At 40.1% G+C, this 21,502-nt stretch overlaps 1 protein-coding gene across 2 annotated transcripts in view; it reads left to right on the plus strand.

Moving 5' to 3' along the window:
* Positions 1–21,502, plus strand: part of tbc1d22a (TBC1 domain family, member 22a) — a 128,944-nt gene that overhangs the window by 97,822 nt on the left and 9,620 nt on the right. For both annotated transcript variants that reach the window (XM_062443847.1, XM_062443846.1), the window contains exon 13: positions 4,942–5,037. In XM_062443847.1, the coding sequence (XP_062299831.1) occupies positions 4,942–5,037 (96 nt within the window). The remainder of the gene's footprint in view (positions 1–4,941; positions 5,038–21,502) is intronic.

Genomic DNA, 21,502 nt, shown 5'->3' on the forward strand with positions numbered 1-21,502 from the left:
AGCAACAGTATTTCTCTCTCCCTCTCTCTCTCTCGCTCTCTCTCTCTCTCTCTCTCTCTTTCTATCTCTCTCCTTATCCTCTCTCTCTGTCAGCATGAAGCAGACATTGTAAGTGTCACAATGGTAACATTTATTGCAGAGTTAATGTACCGGGCTGGATCACATTGTTTCTAATTTTCTTGTCAAGCATATGTTTCCTCTTGCATTCATACACATTATCTTCATTTTCATAGTATATTCTCGCATTACAAATTACACCATTTTCCTTTTTTCCCACCAAATTCATCTCACACATTAATAGAGTGAGGTTGAGCCAACGCAGCAGGGACTAATTCCACGGCAAGGTGGGAATTCTGATTTTATTATTTTTTTGATGCTTTTCCCCTCTCCGATTAACCCCGGCTCTTGGTAATTTAAAATGTAGCCTTAAAGCAAGACACATTGGAGGATCGCACACAGGGACAAAAACCTATGCTTAAGTGGATTTTGGTTTTATTTAGAGCGAGAACACGAGCCAGCCTAAACATTTAGCACATTTATCTATCTAAAACAACTGTCAATTTATTAAGTTTCAGTATTTTTTCAGGCAAGAAAGTAAACATGCAGATTTCTTATGTGGTCTGTTTATCCAAATAACACCTGTTTGGAAATAGATGTAGCACTTTACAGACATTTGAAGCGGCCGCTGGTGTTACACTGTGTTTGGTTACCCATTAGATTCTGTGAACTACCTAAGTAGAAGTATCTGATATGTTTAATACATTTAACAAAGTACATTTAGTAAATTTAGCTGGTAATACTTCTAAATTATGACTTAAGCATGCTTTTAAATGCAGGTAATCTTTTACTTAAGTAATGGATCTGAGTACTATTTCCAACAATGCAGGTCATAGAATCTGTTGGGTCACCAAATACAGTGTAACACCAGGTGAAACAGGCGTCAGTCATGTGATGCAGTCATGTCTTGCTTGAGTATGCTTCAGTGTGATCAGTGTGCTCGTAATGTCATACTTAACCGTTCATTTAATAGGCGGTATGAAGTATATATACGAGAGAAGCCGTTTTATGGCGGGTGGCAACCAGCGTTACGGTGCATTACCGCCACCTACTACGTTGCCGTGTGAAGTGCTTGAAGTTGGCGTTAGCATTGCGAGGAAACTGGAGGCGTGCACAGTTACATAACCACTTGGCTCTTTAGGCTGTAGAAAAGCAAGCCTGTTCTTAGAGGATTCGCTAGTTGAACCAACCAACTATTAGCGTTTAAATTCCTCACACCCACACTGTACACATTGCCCCAGCCCCCAGGGATGAATGACAAGGAGGGGTACTTGTACAGCTCGTAGCAGTTAATAACACAATCATGCTTATTCACATACGATATGGAAAGAGCTTTAAAGTTAGCGCTCATATGCCAGCGCTTCATCATATTCCATCTGTGTAATTATTACATCAGTTTAAATCTGCTAGTTTCATATTACATCACCCCACAGCACCATTGCCTTTTGACCTTGTCTGGACTCGGTTCGTCAGAGTATCGGGTTAGCCCCACGTCAGGCCGGTTTGCTTCGGAAGGATGAGACGTTTTGACTAGTCGGACAGCCAACACAGCAGTTTAAAGACGCTGTGACATTGCAATACTCCCTCTCACTCTCACTCTCACTGTGCATTCTCCTCCTCCGTTCACCTCCTGCTCTCGTAGCCTCCTTACCCTCCACGTCGCTCATGCACTCCCCCTTTACTTCTTCTCCTTCTCCCTACTGACTCCTCTCCCTGCACCCCCATCGCCCTTTCTCCCCCACTGCTTCCCCTCCGTCCCCGACCCCCCCTTCCCCCACTCTCCCTACTTTGATCAGCGGCGCTTGTCAGTCAGAGTCTTGCCTGTCTCAGCCAATATGGCTGCCCTGACACAAGGGGGGGTGGAGGACCAGGCATAACAATGGAGGAGGAGAGAGGTGGAGACAAGTTTGACGGAGTCACCTTGACTGTCTTGACAAACTTTATTTTGCAAATCATAATGATGAGAAAAGCTCAAGTTGAAGCATGAGCAGCGGCGAATGGATGGGGCAGGAGGGAGGGAAGGAGTGTTAGAGAGAGAAATGGGTAGTAGACATAGAGAAAGAAGGATGGGTGGTGGGATAGAGGGAGAAAGATGTAACATTTATTTTCATTTACAAAATGTAGGGTTTTTTTTTGTATATTCTAGTTTAGGCATAGGACTGAAACTAACAGATATTGCCATCATTAATAATCTGTAGATTTTTTTTTTCCTAGACACAAGCGCCTGAAGTTTCCTTTTCTATACATTTATAAAAAAAAGTTTTACTTTGTGGGAAATATTCACTTTGTTGCCAAGGGCAGCATGAGAAGATTAATATAACTGTCATGTCTGTGTTTTATGTAGTGAGGGAGTCATTTACCATAGCTTAGAATAAAGAATGGAAACAGGAAGGAGCAGCTAGCTGGGCTTACTCCAAAGTTCAAAAATACACCTACCAGCACCTCTAAAGCTCACCAATGAATACATTACATCTAGTTTAATGTGTGAACAAACAGACATGTAAAAATAGTCAAGTTTTAGTTTTACAGGTTACATGCTCAAACTATTTCTTGTTGAGCCACAGAGGCAATTGACTTCAAGTTAATAGTGGATCGCTATGGAAATGATTGGAGGCAAATCAAAATATCAAGATTACTTGTTAACAGAAGATGTTTTTGATAAAGACGAATCATTTTCTCATGTGTGACATTTGCCTCAGTCTTATTAATGAGAATGAGAAACACAGGAGTGGTTGATAGGTGTTTTGTTGAATGAGACTGAGAGAGGTGACGGATTGTGAGAGCTAGAGGATAGATGGAGGGGGTGATTGAAAAAGAGCGGCAGAAAGAGAAATGGAGTGGATTTCAGAGTTTTACAGAGTTCAGCGTCGCCCTCAACCGTGAACTCGCACTCACACACACACACACACACACACACACACACACACACACACACACACACACACACACACACACACAAACACACACACACACACACATAAACTCGCAGAAGAAAGGAAATTAAAACAGTGCAAATCTTCGGGGGCTGATAAACATTGCGCTCCCGTGTGCCAGTCATATACTCACTCATGTGTGTTTGCGTGTGTGTTTGGATTGGAGCTGCAAGGTTAGACCAACAAGCCAATCACCTGCCAGTTTACAACTCACATCACGCTCCGCTTCACTGTTCACAAACCTCTCTTTTTTTTTCTTTCTCACCCCCTACACTATACTCTCTCTGTATTACTCAATTTATTTGTTTCTCTCTCTCTCTCTCTCTCTCTCTCTCTCTCTCTCTCTCTCTCTCTCTCTCTCTCTCTCTCTCTCTCTCTCTCTCTCTCTCTCTCTCTCTCTCTCTCTCTCTCTCTCTCTCTCTCTCTCTCTCACTTACAAATGCACTCTCTGTTGGGAAATTCTGTAAATTGGTTTAACTAAGTGGGAGGTAAAGCAAAAGGAAATCCAAACAACAGGAGATGTAAAAAAAAAAAGAAAAAAAGGTAGAGGGGGATCAATCTGTCCAGGAGAACACAAGAGAAACAACAATGAAGTAAAGAAGTAGCGTTTATGTTTTTTTTTAGGATTACCACGACATCTCTGTGTTAAAATATGTCGACATACTATTAATCTGTTTATTTCTTCTTTCCTTCCTGTAGGCAAATTCAATTATCACAGCAGACAGGCAGTTTCTGTTAATTCCTGCTGCCTAATTCCTTTCAGTTATGGCAAGGCCTCAATCTTATACACAAATGAGTGCTGTGGTTAAAGAGCTCCACTTGCAGTTAATTTAAGGTTACATTACCCAGATAATGTGCAAATGAGTAATACTTTTCTCTTTGTGTAATTGAAGTCCTTGTAAATTAGTGGACAAATCTGTTAAAGATGGCTGAGTTATTATAGTATGTATAGCCTTTTTTGGGGTGTTTTTACGCACACACCTGCACCGAAAAGACCACAGTATAATATAGAATTAAAGAGAATGTTTCCTTAAAGCCAAGGTTGTAAAATGTAAGCCTATTTGAATGCAGCGTTGCATCTTTGCCACTACTTACTATCAAAGTAGACACATCAGAGAGCACAGTTGCAGAATAATTCATGACTCTGTGTTATTACTAAGAGTTTGAGTGTATTCATGTGTGTTTCCTCCACTCATGTAAATCTACATGTTGGGTCGTGCACACAGAGGAGATTCATGAGTGCAATTCCACACTTTAATTCCATGAATTTTAAGCTAAAATAACATATGTGGGTACGTAAACCCCCAGAATGCTTTCTGACAAGCATGTCAGAATGCATTCAGCAAAGCTCACATACTACATTGTGTCCCAACCTTTAAGGGGGCATATACTTCTAAGTCACTTGCATTCAAAGGCCTGGGTAATTATCCTCCGTGTGATAGGGCTCTGGAGAAAAATGAATAGAACAAGGAGCATTTCATCCTTTTGTCTCTCTCTTCCTCTTTAATTCCCCAGCTCGTTGCCGAGTCATAAAAAAGTGAGCCGCCAAACGTAACGAGGGGCTGAAATAAAAAGCCATGCAAAGAAGAGAGGATTTGTATCTTTCTTTGTCTCAGTCGCCCTGCAAATGCAAATTTCTGGTTTTATATTCTGCTTTTTTTACCCATTTTTTTTTTTCATTTCTTGTCTCAGTTTTTGTGTATACAGCAGACTAAATAAATCATGTAAAAATGGTTCTAAATGTTTCAAATAAAATGTGTTGAAAGGCGAGAGCTATTTGAGGCATGGCCTGAAAGCCTTCCTTTACATTCTCAATCTTCTATTTGAACAATGCATATCTGTCACGGAGGTATTTGTTTTAACACAGTTCACCACTGTGTTAAACTTACTGTAAATCAACATGTGTGCTTAACATTTTCATCTCTTTCTCTCTCTCTCTCTTTCTCTCTAGGCTGAACCAGAGGGTTTCTCCCATTTCCATCTCTATGTGTGCGCAGCATTCCTGGTGAGGTGGAGGAAAGAGATTCTAGAGGAGAGGGATTTTCAGGTAATTTGCACACAAGACACAGGGGGCGCCATAAACCTTTGTGTTCCTGCTTCAAAAGTGGGACACAGAATGGCATGCACGCATATGGTACACATATACAAACATACACACTTTTGATATCCAGCTGGTGACCCTAATGGTGATATGCTTTACATCACTATATATTTATGTAAATTCATCCCAGTTGTCCTGATTGTGTGCAAAATCCAAATTAGCGCAGTCCACCACACTGTTATCATAGAGTTCTTCATGGCCTACATCCTTCTCCATTACCTCCCTGGTCATTAACTGTGAGGTTCAAAAGTCGTTGTGAGTGCATTAGTAGATGACAGTAGACAGCTGCCAGAAGGTGACTTTGGTTGCCAGCTCACTGGGGGATCTGACTTCTCAACAGTAGCAACACAGTCTGATATCATCACATACAAACATCATCTCTGCTCTTCGGCTGCCCTCTCCTCTTCTCTTCTACTGTTATTGGTGCACTTGATGGTTTCTCAGTTATCTATTCTGTCTCTTTTTGTTTTTTTGAGATTTTCACCTTTTCCCCTCCTTCTTCTAACAGCTCTTACTTTACACATCAAAATCTTTTTACAGGTCTTGGGAAGTACTACCCCTTATGTGAAAGAACTTGTTTGAAGCCTTTTGTGGCTCCAGAGATGGGCAAAGTCTGATAAAAATTGACTTAGGTTCTTGAGTCAGCATCAGTTGTGGCTGAAGACTACAAATTTGAAAGTGAAAAAAATATGAGGGTGTGTAATTAGAAAGATTTAAAGTTGGTGAGGTAGCCTGCCCTTCATTTCTGCTTGAGGCCAGTGGGTTAAAACTACAGCAGCCTCTACCCATCATTGTACAGTCTGGCGTATTAAGCCAAGTTGCATTGTTGGTAAAGTGGGCACCAAGTTTTAACCTGGAAGAAGAACACATGAAATTAAAAAACACTATTTCTCTTGTTCTGCTGAATAAGTTGTGAGTCAAACGAGCAGCCCTGACCCACCAACCACATCCATTCAGACTGATGGACCTTTGGACAGAGCTCTCCTTAACTGCTAACCAGTGAATTAATATTTCAACTTGCAGTGATGCACAGTTGAACTCCAGGACACTGACATCAGTGTTGGTTGTTGTTACAGGTGTGACAGAGCAGAGTCAGAGGTGAAACTTTCAACCAGAGAGGGCAGTAACACAGCTCAGAGTTTAGTTACTCTTTAAGCATTCCTTTGCTTTCCTCTTATGTCTGTTCACTGTTTATGTCTGGTTTTGAATCTACCTATTTTTATAGCACCTTTTAATTCAGTATGATCTTCATTACCACAAATGAAAGCACACATTTTTCCCATCCACATAGTTTTACTTACTGGCCGGCATGCCATACAGACTACCAAGTGGTGCGCCAAGGGCAAAGTATCCATCCTCATGAAGATGATAGGAAAAGAGGAGGCGCACAGGGAGGAGAAGATCAGAGTGGCAATGAGAGGGTTGAAAGAGTGGTTAGAATAGAAAGAATAGTTTTTATATTGAGAGTACATCCATAGTGTGGACCTTTTATGTAATGTTATACTTCTGTGCTGTTATACCAAGAACATTTTATTGTAAGCTCTGTTACATTTGATTAATAGAAGCTAATACACTGTGGGCTACAGTCCGCACATGTTTGAGGCTTAAAGGCTACCAGCACCTTACAAAATGGGTATCATGATAAACAAAAGGACTGTTATATTATCAGTTTCTGAATAAATAAACACAAAAAGGCCTTTCAGAGGTTGATAGCAGAAGTTTTTCACGGGGAAAATTTGAATCAAAATGTAACTTTCATAAAAATACTTAACATTCAGGTCAAAATATAATTAAAGCGTTCTTCCTCAGCGCTGCCACTTACTAATAAAGCTTTTTCCAAACGAAGTAGGAGTTCTCAAAGCATGTCATAACAAATCTAATAAACAGCATTCACCCACAATGTGAATAAAGAATGAGAACTGCTGTGAATGATACCTTGACACCACACAGCAGCTGTCCTTGTGAATATTGCCATTATGCTGTTTCTTTATTTATTAATATATCTGGGGATATATTATTCCTCACTTGAATGTGGGAAGACTCAGCACTTCACTGTTGCTGCCCTCAGGCAGGAATATTGAAGAAAGACAGATAAAGCCGATGCACTTACAACTAATAGAAGGGGGCTAAAATTACATAATGTGTGTTCCTGACATTGACATTCAAGTACCCTACTCCCATTTTTTGTGTGATTAATCATAAGAAGTGTTCAGAAGTGACAGCAATCAGAGGGTTAAGGTTCTAAAGAACTCAGGTTGTAGATGGAGGCTAGTTGATTAAAGCTGATTCACTCACTGAATCAGACACTGGAGGCTGTCAGGAGTTTGAAGATGAGACATCAACTGACTCATCTGTTCTTACTTTCATACTCTTCTCACCCCCCTCTCTCTCTCTTTCCTTTCCCCCCTTTTCTCACTCAGGTCGAAGCTTAAATAAGATTGCTACTTTTTGTTGGATTCCATTTCAGATTGAACTTAAGGTGGTTATAGGCTTTTTTAAGTGGATTTCTGCAGCGTTTTTGAAGCACGCACACAGAAAAGCCTCGCTAACCCGCTAGACAGCTAGGTCAGCTTAATTTTGTGCATGATCAGAATGCGCGCACGCACAAATATGAGAGCTCACATTATTGTGGGGAAGAATCAACCTTTAATCTCTGCGTTTGAAACTTTCTCTCCTCGTTTCTTATTCTCCTCTCTGCTTGTTGTAAAAGATTTTCTTTGCTGTCTTACAAAGTTAAAATGATTAAAAAAACATGCCAGCAGTGGCTACCTCCAACGTGTTCTCAGCCTTACATCTCACAGTCAGTACAAAGTTTCCTGCAGTAGTAGCTCTGGAATCTGGACTCCTAAATGAAGAAGCCTACATTATAAATATTATAGTATACTCCTCATGAAGACTGCATGAAACTTGCCACAGTAATCCAAAGGCTGTAGATACTGTAAACTTTCAAATACAGGCATCAACCGCAGAGAGAATCAGGCAATTATTTGTAACCGTCTTATAGTTATTTGTAACTTTTCTTACATTTTTTTATCACATTTTTAATAAGTCTCATCTGCTCCCATTTTCATTTGCTGTTGACGCCATTTGTTGTTATTGCAAACCTCCATGTTTACGTGTTGTCTTGATAAATTCAGGATTGTTTACATCTCCACAGCGCTAATTTCATCAGTGCAACAGTCATGCCATACACGCTGTTTCTCTTGTCATTCTCAGGAGTGTGCTCTCTCCTTAAGACCCAGTTACATACACACACAAACACACACATACATTCATAAACAGCCAAATGTCATCCCGGCATTTTCCTCTGCCCAGAATATAGCAAATGAGCTCTCATTCCCTATTTGTTTATGTCTTCGCAGGATGTCTGTTGTGTGTGCTTAATGGAACACAGATGTCCATGGTGTTTGTGTGCACGTCTGGCTGAGTTTGCATGTGATGCAGATTCATGCATATTCAAATTCAAGATCTGAAATTACATTACAACTTTGTAAATATTTGAATTTGCTAAGAAAGAAAAAAGTTACAGTAAGTGTTCACGCAGTTGCGCATTTGGCTTGAGTTGTAGGAACCGTAAGAACAAATTGTTCTTCACAAATTGATCGACCAAACATAATAAAATTTACTAAGTATTTTTTTTGACACAGATTAGTGTCAGTGGGGAAAGAGAAAAGCAAAGATTTCTTCTCTTCTCAGCTTTAGTGGTTTAATTCCAAGAGATTTCTGCCTCTGATCCACTGAGTCTCAGAGTTCAAACGTGGGCCTGCCAGGTTCTTAAGGGCCTGTTGAACAGCTCTTATCTCCCCCTGCTTTACCCAGCAACCCTCACAGCCTCCCTCTTCTCTCATGACTGCCTTTTTTCCCCCCTCCTCGCTTTCTATCTTTCTCTGTCGCACTGCTTCCCTCTCGATTAATATTGCTAATTCCTTGGCACAGTTTTTGCTGCTATTGCTGTCTCAGATTCACTTTTTTTTTGTTTTACTGTGTCTTTTGGATTTTTTATTCAATTGTGTCTCTTCCTTCCTAGATTCTTAGAAAGTTTTGTCTTTTTTTTCTGTGTCTCAAAGTCACTAAGTCTTGTTTTTTATTTTTATTATACAAAGGGCACATATACAGTATGATACAATAACACTTTCATCCAGCTTCAGCAAAATGGAGAAGTCAGCTCAATGTCATCCATTACTACTTGGCTAATTTTAGCAGGCCTTACACAGACAGTGCAGACATCGCCTTCAAATATGGAGCAGGCACATCTTAAACTTACCTGAGTTAAAGACATACTCTAGAGATTTACTACAGCACCAATGATACATGAAGTGGATTTAAAAAATAGTCAAGATCAACACAGCAGAGACCAAGATGACATCACTCTTGTCGCTAGCATTGGTAAAGCTCAGAAAACACTGGATCTTGCAATTCCCGTAATACATCTCAGTAGAGTCTTCGATAAAATCCCTCTAACTCCATAAGGCCTGCTATTTTAAAATCCTACACCTCCAGTTTAAAATGCAGACATTCCGAAGAAAGAGAAAGACGTCTCTTGTCAATTCCAAGATAACCCTGATGAAATCATAAAAAACAACTGTTCTTAACAAATTAACTGAACTTCATGTGTAAAATTGTAGGAATACCCCTTGACATTTGACATTTGACATTCAATAGATGCACAAGCACATTATAGTAACAAAACTGACATACAGAAATGAGTGCAGCCTTTTCAGCCCAGCACATTCATGAAAACATACAAACACATGCTTCAAGCAATATAATAAAGGTTTTCAACCCGTTCTCATCAATCTACTCATTATTATACCGAGTCGCTACTCCAATTTCCTCAACCCTGCAGGCTAACTAGACTTGTAACAGCTAGTTGGCACAGCACAACATTAACAGCTCGTTGTTTTGTATCATAGCTGCAAATGTACTGTTTAGATTGATTTTTTTCTGCTTTGTCGGAAACCCGTAGGCCTCTGAAATACATTAATAACTTATATTCTGATTTGAATACCTTTTCATTGATTTCACCACAAAGCTATAAAGACTTTTCCAGGTGTGTGTTCAAACACACACCTGGAAATGTGGAAACCAAGAGCTAGATGTTCTGTTAAATGGGGAACTTTTACAATATTTTAACACAGAATCCTCTAAATGTGCTCAGTCACTGCCATCACTCAGTGTGAAAAGTGTGAGCTAATTTTCTTTAATTTAAAATGTTGAATGTGAGGAGCAGCAGTGTATGACAAACTGCTGGCGACTTACATGCTTGGGGTCCTAAGAGGGAAAAAAGCGAATGATTGATTCACTTTAATAGTTTTAATTAAAAAATGCATGCAAAAAGTAATTTCAAAGGATAATTCATGCATTGTTATCAAACATAGTAAAGAGAGTAACTGTGAATCTCCTCTCCTGTTGGTGGGATTGGATTGGTTAAGCCGCTAAATGAAAAGCAGGAGGAGTATAGCACTCCCCAAGCAATCTGCCTTCCACCGTTCCACCTCAGCTAGCACACTACTGCTAACTGCAGGCCTGGACTGCATGGATAAGTTAGCTCATACACACACACACACACACACACACACACACACACACACACACACACACATACACACATTTTCATGCATTTTCTCTGTCACTCAAAACCGCACACTCAGAGACACTACAACCCAAACATGCACATAAACCATTCTCTCTGCCCCCACGAACATATTGTACCATTTTATTCACACATTTGTGAATCACCTGTCACACACATTCGACACACAGGCAGCACACACAGTAATGGGCAAGTGCTGAGGTATTATGCAGCTGTGTGCACTGCTGTTTTTAGGAGGACCAGCACAGTCAGCGCCATTTCCCATTAGTCTACTGCCTGAACACACCCAACAGGGCCACTGCAGAACTGCTTCTAAATGAGTCTGAAAAACCTCTGCACTCTGATTTTTTAAGCCTGCATATGTGGATCTATACAAAGGCCTGGAAAGTTGAGAATGAACCAGTCCACATTTAGAAAAACCTCCCAGGGTTGAGCAATGGCAAAATAACAACGTTTTTCAGTGATGTTTTGAAATCCAGTCATAACCACAACCAGGCAGCCAGAAATTCAGGTAGACAAGGGTTCTTGTCAGGTTGGTGCACAGATGTCAACTTGCGTACACCAGAAGGAAGTGAATTATTGCTATGTTCGCCTTTTACTACTACTTTTGCATTTAGCAATCCATCTCTAAAGATGACAACCTCATAAAATATTTTACTTTACTCTCAGTGGTGAAAAAGCTTAAACAGATGTGTTTTACTCTCATATAAAAGTACATTTTATATTGAGTTGTGAACTCGCCCTTGCTTCTAAGTGTATTCAAAATGTTATGCACTATTGAATCCAGGCTTCTTTCTTTGCATTTATCATTCAGCATATATGACAAATTTATGCATATATTCTACTTAAATTCTTTCAAAGTTCAAGAGTGATGCGAATGGACAAGGATACAGCCTGCAGCAGAAATGCTACACTTTTTGCTATGTTTTTTAAAAATTCTCGACATTCAGTACTAAAATCAAGAGTTTAGAAACAGAACATACTAAATAATTAAAAAACAACAACACAGTGATAAATCCAAAAATAAGTAACTCAGATCAATAAATCGGCTGAGTGAGGAGTTTATCGGCTGGTAGTAGCTTATCATAGAAAGACTTCACCAGAAACCACCAACAGGTTTGTTTTTCGCTTGTAAAATATCCCGCTCAGCACATACTGAGGTCACAGTTACTAATCCTAATCAAAAATGTTTGTTTTGTTATTCAGGAAGCAGTTGTAGAATACATTGCGTGTCACAAATGTGTCCTTGCTTTAGAGTTAGGGATAGAACAAACACACAAAAAGAAAAAAAAAAGTAAAACCATAAAAAACTAACAAAAAAGCACAAACGAAACAAATGTATACAACTATCCCCTCATACCACCACCCCCCACCCCCTTGCCAGGACTTAACATCTTGTCACACCTAAGGGGGCCATCAATATTGTACAATTAATCAGTTTGAGTTATCAGTGTTTGGAGAAGAGATGCCAAATCCTGTTGGACTGTATTCTATCCAGCTGAGAAAGTTTTAGTAACTCTTAATAACTGTGGAGCAGAGCGGCTTCCACAGTGTGACATTTATCACACAGTGGGGATACATCTGGAAGGAATTTGTGTAACTTTGTTTTAGCCTAATGAAGTCTGTGGATGGTCTTAAATTGAATGAAACAGTGCCTCGCGCTGGCGGAGCATTTGTGTATGTTCTCTAGAGCCTCATCCCAAAGATCACAATCTATCTACGTACCCAGCGTGTTTCTATACCCTGCACAAAGGGCAAGGTTATGAATAATAATGAGTTAAAAGAGATAATAGGTGTTTTTCACTGCTTCTCATCTTAAGGAACCCATCAAACTTCTATTTTCTGTTGGTATGCATTTTTTCACATACTCCTTGATCTGCAAGTATCTGAAGAAGTTATTCCTACAGAGACCATATTGGACTTATAGATGATTGAAGGAGGCAAAACTCTGGTCTACAAATGGGTCTCCAACAGTCCAGATATCCAAATATTTCCATTGTGTAAATCCTGAATCTAAAGTAGAGTGGACAAAAGAGGGATTCCTTGCTATTGGTAGGAATGTGGATATGGACTTTATTTCAAAATTAGATTGGATCTTTTTAGTGTTTATAATGTACATTCCTCTATTTCCATTTGGGTCCAGGTGAGGTGTGGAAGGGGCCACTCCCCCATTTAATTTTGATTTATAGAGGTGAACCTCACTAATAACTAACAAGTGACTATGGAGGCACCTACACAAAGCCCTGTGTGAGTGGTCAACAAGCGGTGTGCCATCCAGAAATAGTATGTTTTATATATTTATAGCTGTGAGACAACTGTTTTATGTCCATACATTCCTCAGTCCTTCCTTTAGCATTGCAATCCACACATTTTGTCTTTCGGACCACCCCTCAAGATCCATGCTCTTGTCTGTAAGCTGATTCACTTCTGTGCATAAATGTGCATTTACTGGAGCAAGTGTAACTGTGCGTTCAAGCTCCCAAAGCGTGTTGGTCACAAGCTGCTTGCCAGGCCAGGATGGTGCTCTGAGTTTTGACTTTAATCATGGTGACAACCTACTCAATCCGGTTGTGATTGTCTGGCAAATTTCGACCTTAGTGGCTTGCAGATTGGTACATAGCGAGTTGATACCTCCAGGACTAGTGAATGAGGGAGACAAAGATTTGTTTTCACTTTAATTAATGGTGTGTGAAAAACTGTGGACCTTTGCAAATGTCAGCGTCTGTCCTCAGATCAGTAATGTGTGGAGAACGCCTTGGGATAGGCTGCCTTGGCAATAAAGAATAGGAGGGCACTCCAAAGGAACCACAGTGTTCTGGAAATGTCAGCAATATTTCAATCACCGTGACGAGGAACACAACTTTGTTTACAATTAATTTTTACATTTTAGAGAAGCTGAAACCCTGAAATTCTTGCCAGAAAAGGTTTTTGCAGTGTCGGTTTGCAAGTTTTCTTGAGTTTAATTAAAGTTTTCTGTTGTTATTGACTGATATTATATTTAGTTTTTTTTCTGTAGTGAATGGACAGTGATTTTGTATATCTTATTTGAGACCTCAGGCATCGTACGCATGCAGGCTCCAACTTGATCATTCTTTTTGTGTTTATGTGAGAAATAGAAGGCATTAGTTAGTAACTGCAGCGTCTGCACAATGCACATGCTGCACAATGTATGAGAGCCCAAATGACACTGGGTTTGTAAAGCTGATGGCACTATTTGGGAGTAAAACAAAAAAATCCAGTACCAATTACAGAGCGAAAAAGAACAAGTGCATTTCTGTGTAGACTACCACTCTTCTCCTCTACAGCCAACATTTTCTTTTCCATTTAGAACACTGGTATAACCTGTATGGAGCTTTTATAAAGCCTGATATTTGTGTATTTGCTGCCACTATTTCCTAGGTTCACAAAAGAGCGTGCAAAATGTGTTCTTTTCATCCGCCTTTGTGAGAGCTAATTCACCCTGCCCATTGTTTTGATAAAGCCATAATTTGCCTTGCTGACACATCTCACAAAGATCTCTTTTAAAAGTTTATTTTTGGACAAACAAAATTCCCACTATGTCTAATTATCAGGACAAAGTGTGTCTCTGTCAGGACGCCAGGACAAATGCTTGAAAATTGGAACTCTCATGATTTAATCGGACATCTGGTCACTCTAGATGCTTTACTCTGCCAGCTCAAATGCTGCAGAGTAGTGTAAACAATGTAGTAGGCAGCACTCTCCATTGGAAAAAGGAGCCATTTTTTTCATCTTTATTTAGTGTAATGTGTCCTATATGCACAGTTTTTGTTTTATGATGTGATATGAAACATTTACAGTATTACTACATAGAATCAAGCCACCATTGCCATGTTTAGGCTTTGTATAGACTTGTTCACGAGTTCAGTATAGGTCGTGCTAACTGTTATTTATAGTTGCTAAGACTACTAATTGATGTTTGAGAAGGGTTTTGTAATGAGTGAAAAGTAAATTGGAAGGAAAGTATATCATTTTTTGCAATAGCCTTGTGCACAATCAACAGGATGCGGACTGCAGCTCGCTTAACGGCCACCGGTGTCACTAATGATAAGCAATGTGTGAAATTTACGCATAGGCCTTTAACTGCTGGCCACAAGATTCACTGAAATTTCCAATCTTCGTGAATGTGCACTGGCTTTAAAGTTATAATCCATAATCGGTCCTTTACCATCATGCCATGAGCATCTGATCTTATTTCATGATGAGTATTGTTCAAGCAGTTTTCCACACAACAGTAGGGTACAGCAAAATTAGTTATTTCGCTGATAAGCTGGGGGTGTGTAGTAGGGCTGCCCTCTAAAAGTCGCTGAGTCGATGCATCAGTTGATAAACCCCTGAGTCAACTCACATTTTGTCAGTAGAAATGCTGGCTTTTTTTTCCAGAGCCATGTCATTATACACAGAGTAACGCATGGTGACAGCATGACAGGCTGTACACTTTTACAGATTATTGTCTTTAAATGGCCTAAATACATAACTGTGATGGAAACAGAGAGGTATGTTGGAAGCAGAAGTCGGGCGACGCAGAGCTACTGTGTTTCCTGCTCTGAGCCTTCAGCTTCAGTGTTAAATTTAGCAAAGTTGTCTCTTCCTCTACTGTCCAGAAAGATCTACTCCTCAGCTGTCAGTAACCGGGCAGGAGAGGAACGTTGACAACTTTAACATTAGACAAGTCTTTTCTGTCTTCCTCCATGTGCAGTGTTTGCCCCATGCCGGCGCAAAGCAGTCAGCTTAGGGGAACCACTGATGTGCGTGTGTGTTCTTGTATGTGGAGCTCTGATAAATGTCCTCACTGCATATGTGTGTACCTTTTTTGCATGTGTGTGCATGAGCAATAGCAATTCCCCATTAAGATCACCACCTTGCAATTTCCAGTAAAGAGCCGTGTCCCTCCTCTGATTAATTCTGTGCTTTTCACCCATTTATCATGACAAGACCTCATCATTTTCTCCCCCCCCAGAACTTTCTTCCTAAACTTGGCTTGCATTGAGCAGACCCTCTCAGGGGTTTGCAGCTTTCTCTGATGGATGGCACCGTAGTCAATAGTGTTGAAAGAGAGACAAGGCCACCCCCAGTAAACAACTTTTAATAATCACCCCGCTGATGGAGTGCTGCGCCCAATGTGGCATATTTGTGCCAAAACAAGAGGAGTAGAGAGAAAAAATGAGAGATAAACAGAGGACTTAATTTAGTGGAAGTAATTATATAGCCCTCCACCCCATCCTGCCTCTTATTCTGTGACATCCTTCTTTCATCACGCTCCTTCCACGTACACGCTCTCCATCACTGACAGCTAAAGTTTGCTGTAAGGCTAACTTGTGTGGGCCCGTACGCTGAATTATTGGTGTACGATTTTGATGACCGAAGCTTCTTGGAAAGTCAGTAGTGATCAGTCATGTCATGGCACTGGGTAGACATAAAGTGAGTGAGCGTGCGCGCGTGTGTGTGTGTTTCTGCTACAGCGTCTGCACAAACGCAGTTGTTTGTTAGATGTACAAACTGAGTGTGATGTTGCTCTATTGATTAGTGCATACGAGCAGAAGTTTGCCATTTCGAGGAGCCACTTATAAGCATTCCTCTTCCCAAACAACGATACATTGGATGATTAGCTTTCTGTCTAAGTGTCATTACTGACATTATCATCGACTGAGCTTTATCCACAAAACAAGGGTAGAGATAGGAAGAGTCAAGAGTTTTATGGCTTTTTTGCTCTAAGATAACAAAATTGGAGTTGCTCTGTCAGCCTGTAAGCCAACTACATGCCCCTTTGCTCAATTCAGTTAAGACACAAAGATGCCAAATAAACTGCAATATCGACCCGCATGTGAGGAATAAACAGACTGAAGCAGAAGGAGGAGAGGGAGAAATATATTTTTAAGAAAGGGAGAAGAAGAAAAAAAGATTTGAGGAATAGGCTGTATCCTGAACTCAGACATAAAGATTGAATTTTAAATTTAGATGCTCTTTATGCGTAGTCAAAGTGAGAACTGAGGCATTTCTGCTCCTGGGTTTTTTTTACAGGGATCTTGAACTCTTGATTAGGGAGGCATTAACCTCTCTGAACTTGGCAGTGGGCGATGGCTGCATTAAACTGTTAAAGGCACCATTTTGCCTTTGTAGAATTTAGTATGTCATGGTTCATAGGGCCTTTGTTCTGTAAAGTATTCATTAAAGTGTTCCTACTCCCCTTTTTTCTGAGTGATAGTCAAAGCTGTTCTCTACAAGCGTAGATATAAAGTATAAATTAAATCATGGGATTGAGTCAAACGTTGCAGGAATAACTTAATGTTTGTCAGATGTTGCGTGGTCATAGTAGATGCATTGGTGGTAAATGGCTAAATATTGATTACTCTGTGTTTCCGCGATAATTGAAGAATCATTTTTCAATGCCAAAAACAAAACAAAACCAAATATCCATTCATTTAGAAATCAATAGCATTTGGGAGCCTCTGTGTTGCTGCCTGGGAAACTATTTTTTTAGTGTACCTCCTTTAAGGAATAGGGCAATGCATAATGTGTGTATGTAGCAAGTGTGTGGTTGAGTGAGCGGAGAAGAGAAAATGGCAGAAAAGTGACGGTGAATGCGAGAGCAGCAGAGGAAAAGGTTAGTAAGTTGTCAGTCTGGCAGTAAATGTACAGAACTGGCTACTGTGTGTCAGTTAATAAATGCTGCAGCTTCTCAAGACAAAGAAAAAAAAGGCTCATCTTTTGTTTCCCCAACTGCTGGACCAAAGCAGTCATCCTAGGGGAAACACTGCTTCTCTTTAACTTTGAAGCTGCATGTGCTGAAAAGTGAAATTACTCAAGCAGAGTGTAATATCACTGTAGAAGCTTCGATGCACAGAAGAAGCACAGACAACTGTTTTAGTGCCAAGATTGCTTCTGGCCGTATTATTTCAAAGGTTATGAACTTGTCACTAGGCTGGCATTGACTGGTAGAGAGTGGGTACCAGGCTACAGCCCACTCACTGTAAGGGTGAACTGTTGAGAACAAAGAGATCCAAGTTCAAGGATATCATTATACTCTTTTTAATTAGTTGTAATTAAAACCATTAAAATATAGACTGGGGACAAATTAAAGGGAAAACTAGAATAAACGAGTGGAGAAACATAACGAATGCAGATGCCTCCACACAGGTGCACTGCGTGGTACAATTAAGCAATTAACATCCAATCATGCTCTGTGGTATGTATGAAAATGCTGAGCAGGCCAAACTTATTCGGATTTTGTATCAAGATGGCAAGAGGAAAATATCTAAGTGACTTTGACTTGAAAGATGGTTGATTGTCAGGGCACGGAGGACAGGAGCTTCACTCACAGACTGCTCAGCTGGATGCTGTTTCAATAGGAACTGTGATTAGAGTAACATCTGCATTTACATCTATGGTAGTTAATCAGCAAAGGTGCATTGTAGCTGTTCTGGTGGAACATGGTGGCACAAAACCTTACTAAGACACCATGTTTTTTCTTTAATATGTCACCCATCTCTATCTTTATATAAGGTTTGAGCAGAGGTTTGAGTATCCAAATTAACACCAAACACCCACAACTGTGTTTTCATCTGTACTTAAAGCTTTCAACAAATCTATCATTCATTGTCTCAAGCTTTAATGTTGTTCACTTTCTCACAATATTTAAATGAAGGTTCTTCCCACATCCCACATGTCTTTTCATTTAGTAAAGGACAAAGCAGAACTTCATACATTAGTTTTATTTCCACAGTTTGACACATATTTGCATAATGCATATTAAAAATGCACGCTTAATGTATTTTGGACATGCAAAATGGTCCTGATTAATTTACCCACTCATGTTTTTTTCCCCCTCCAATACATTGCGTGACTGTATGACGTCCAAACAGCAAAAGTAAATAATGAATCCTCTTTTATTGTTATCTCAACTCAGTTTTAGGGATTAGTTGAATATTTTGGGAAATGTGTTTACTTGCCTCCTTGTAGAGAGTTTCCTGAAAAAATTGGTATCACTCTCATGTTGGTGAATTAAATATGACAGTACTGCCAGCATCGGTTAGCTTAGCATAGCATAAAATACTGCCAATCCTTCTTAAGAGCAGTAATTATCTTGTATATCTGTACATATTGTATTTCTACAGGGGGGTTATGTGCTGGACTATTTCTGTCCAGACACAGTGACTTCCTGGAATCTCCACTTGTTACCTGGCAACTGCTGCTTGTTTATGTAATGATTAAACAAGATATGTGTTAATTCAACTAAGTCTTTGCATGAAAGCAAATCTGATAATCTTTTACCTTTCCACACCTAATAAACTACAGCTCACAAACTAGGCCCACCAGTTCACACATGTCGGTTTGTAAGCAGCATATAAAGCGATCTCATAATTCCTGCAACATGTTATCCAACCGGTCAAGGCAGATGGCCACTCACCTAGAGCCTGGTTCAGCTCAAGGTTTCTTCCCATTAAAGGGGAATTTTTTCCTTGCCGCTGTCGAGCGCTTGTTCATGAGGGAATGTTGGGTATTTGTAAAATAAAGAGTACAGCCTAGACCTGCTTTATGTGAAAAGTGCCCTGTGGTACATTCTGTTGTAATTTGGCGCTATATAAATAAAAACTTGACTTGACGTGTTAACTGGTCACTATAAAGACTCAATTAAAAAACAACATTAAACTCATACCTACTAATTATCTCTTTAACATGTTTATTTAGCAAAAAAATTGACACCATTATCCATAGAAACAACATCAGATCCTGCCAGTCCTGCTACATATTAATCCACTGGTCTTTTACCGACCACCCTTTTACAGTACAACTTGCCTGTGCCATCGCTAAGTTTCCCCAACCGACACCCCCACCACACACATGCACACATGCGCTATAGTGCCCAACTCCTACTCTAACATCCGCTGTTTGCCAGAGTGCCCATTTTGTGTAATTATACAAACTACAGCGAGCTAATGGCCCTGACAGAGCAGTGCCTAGGCCCATTACACCTCAGGGTGCTGCAAAACACCATTACCACCACCAGCAACCTGGAGTGTTTGTTGCACACAGGTGATCTGTGTCTGCGTGAGTGTATGCAGCTGCGTCTGTATGTGTGCGGTCATGTAGATGTGATGGTTGAAGGGGGTCTGAGGTGGAATGATAACCTAACGGTTACTACGGATGATTGCCATTTTTGGCCACTAAATGTATCTTTTGGTATGTTTGTGCATGCCGTACCTGTCATCTCTCCCTCATTAATTTCTCCACAGCTCTTGCTGCTCGCTGTAGTTGACACCACAGGAAAGACAGGAAGGCACCTTTAAGCACTTATTGTACTCACTTCATTTAGCACCATCTCATTCTCTCAGCAAATAGACTATCTGGCTCACAGGCAGACTGGGCTTTGACTCTGTCTTATCTATTTCTATATATATATGTGTGTGTGTGTGTGTCCAGCAGAAGCCACTATTACTGATGATAACTTCAGTTAATAATATTTGAAGCTTGCTGACTTCATTTGATGGCCAATGTGGTGTATTTTTACAGTGAACACGTATAGCTATGTAAATGTGAAGTGCATATCAGGATAGAGTATTAAATCAGGTCACCCCAGTTAGATGCAGGTTAAAATAATAGCTACACACAGAGTGAGTAAATTTCACTTGTCAGTAGGGCTGGGCTGGTCAGTGTATTAACATTTTACAGTATCTCTGTATTGTTTCAAATAAGATAAAGGATGAGAAAATACCATTTATATCAAAATCATTTTAAGATGTGTTAAAATACATCACCTGTTTCTTCCATAAAGCCGTACCAGTGTTTGCATCTCTTCTATCTCACATTCTCCATGCAGTCCTGTCACCAGTCTCCTTCTGCACGAAAACTTGACCCCACTTGCTGGAGGGAGACAAAATGCCAGTCCTCATTGAAGTAGACCGACCTGCTTTGTAAAAAAGAAAAAACGTAGTTTGATTATATGGAGATGGTTCAAATTTAAAAGATCAGATGAGCAGCAAAACCATGTCCTCTGTAGAGAATGCCATGAACAGGTTGCATGCGAACGCAGAAGCTTTTTTCAACCATTTACAACAACGCCATCAAATGCAGTACAAAGAGTATGTCAAAGTTTGTGCTGCTGCTGCAACCCCGTCCGCAAAGCCTTCACAGCCATGTGCCCCAAAGCAAAGCACGTTGAAGGCTTCATTTACCCGTCGTGTGCTTTATGAAAATTGCCAAGTGGTGTGATATGACTAAGGTGATTGCCTACCACATTTTAAGATGGGCCCTGTTGCAACAGGAAAACAAGAAGGCTTTAAAAAACTGTTGAAAACCATTGATACCAGTACAAGTACTTTGCAAGAGAAGCACTGCCAGAAATGTCCACTGAGGTCAGACAGAAGCTTACCAACCAGCTCGCAAAAGTGACTCATTTCACGCTGACAATCAATGTGTGGTCAAGCAGAACATGCGAGCCATATATGAGTTTGTCAGTACATTTCAGACTGGGAGACGAAAAGTACGTGTCTTCAAACCAGTTCCTTTCCCAAAATTACACTGGAGAGCATATATGTATATTGTTGAAGCCCTGTAGGATGCCCTAACAAACTGGACATTGGTGAATGCAATGTTTAAGGAACTTATTCTGGAAAAACAAAGATGACAGGCCTATCATGCCCAGCAGAACAATTGTATGCAGTGATAACCACTTACAGTGGTATGCCTAATGACCATAAGAAAATGTATTTGAAATGTTAAGGCTTAATGGGCAAGTACAGTATCATAAATATAGTACATCTGAAATTGACAGTTAATTCCACAAACTAATCATAAATTATG

This window comes from Scomber scombrus, chromosome 22, assembly GCF_963691925.1.
Source record: "Scomber scombrus chromosome 22, fScoSco1.1, whole genome shotgun sequence".
Taxonomy (NCBI): Eukaryota; Metazoa; Chordata; class Actinopteri; order Scombriformes; family Scombridae; genus Scomber; species Scomber scombrus.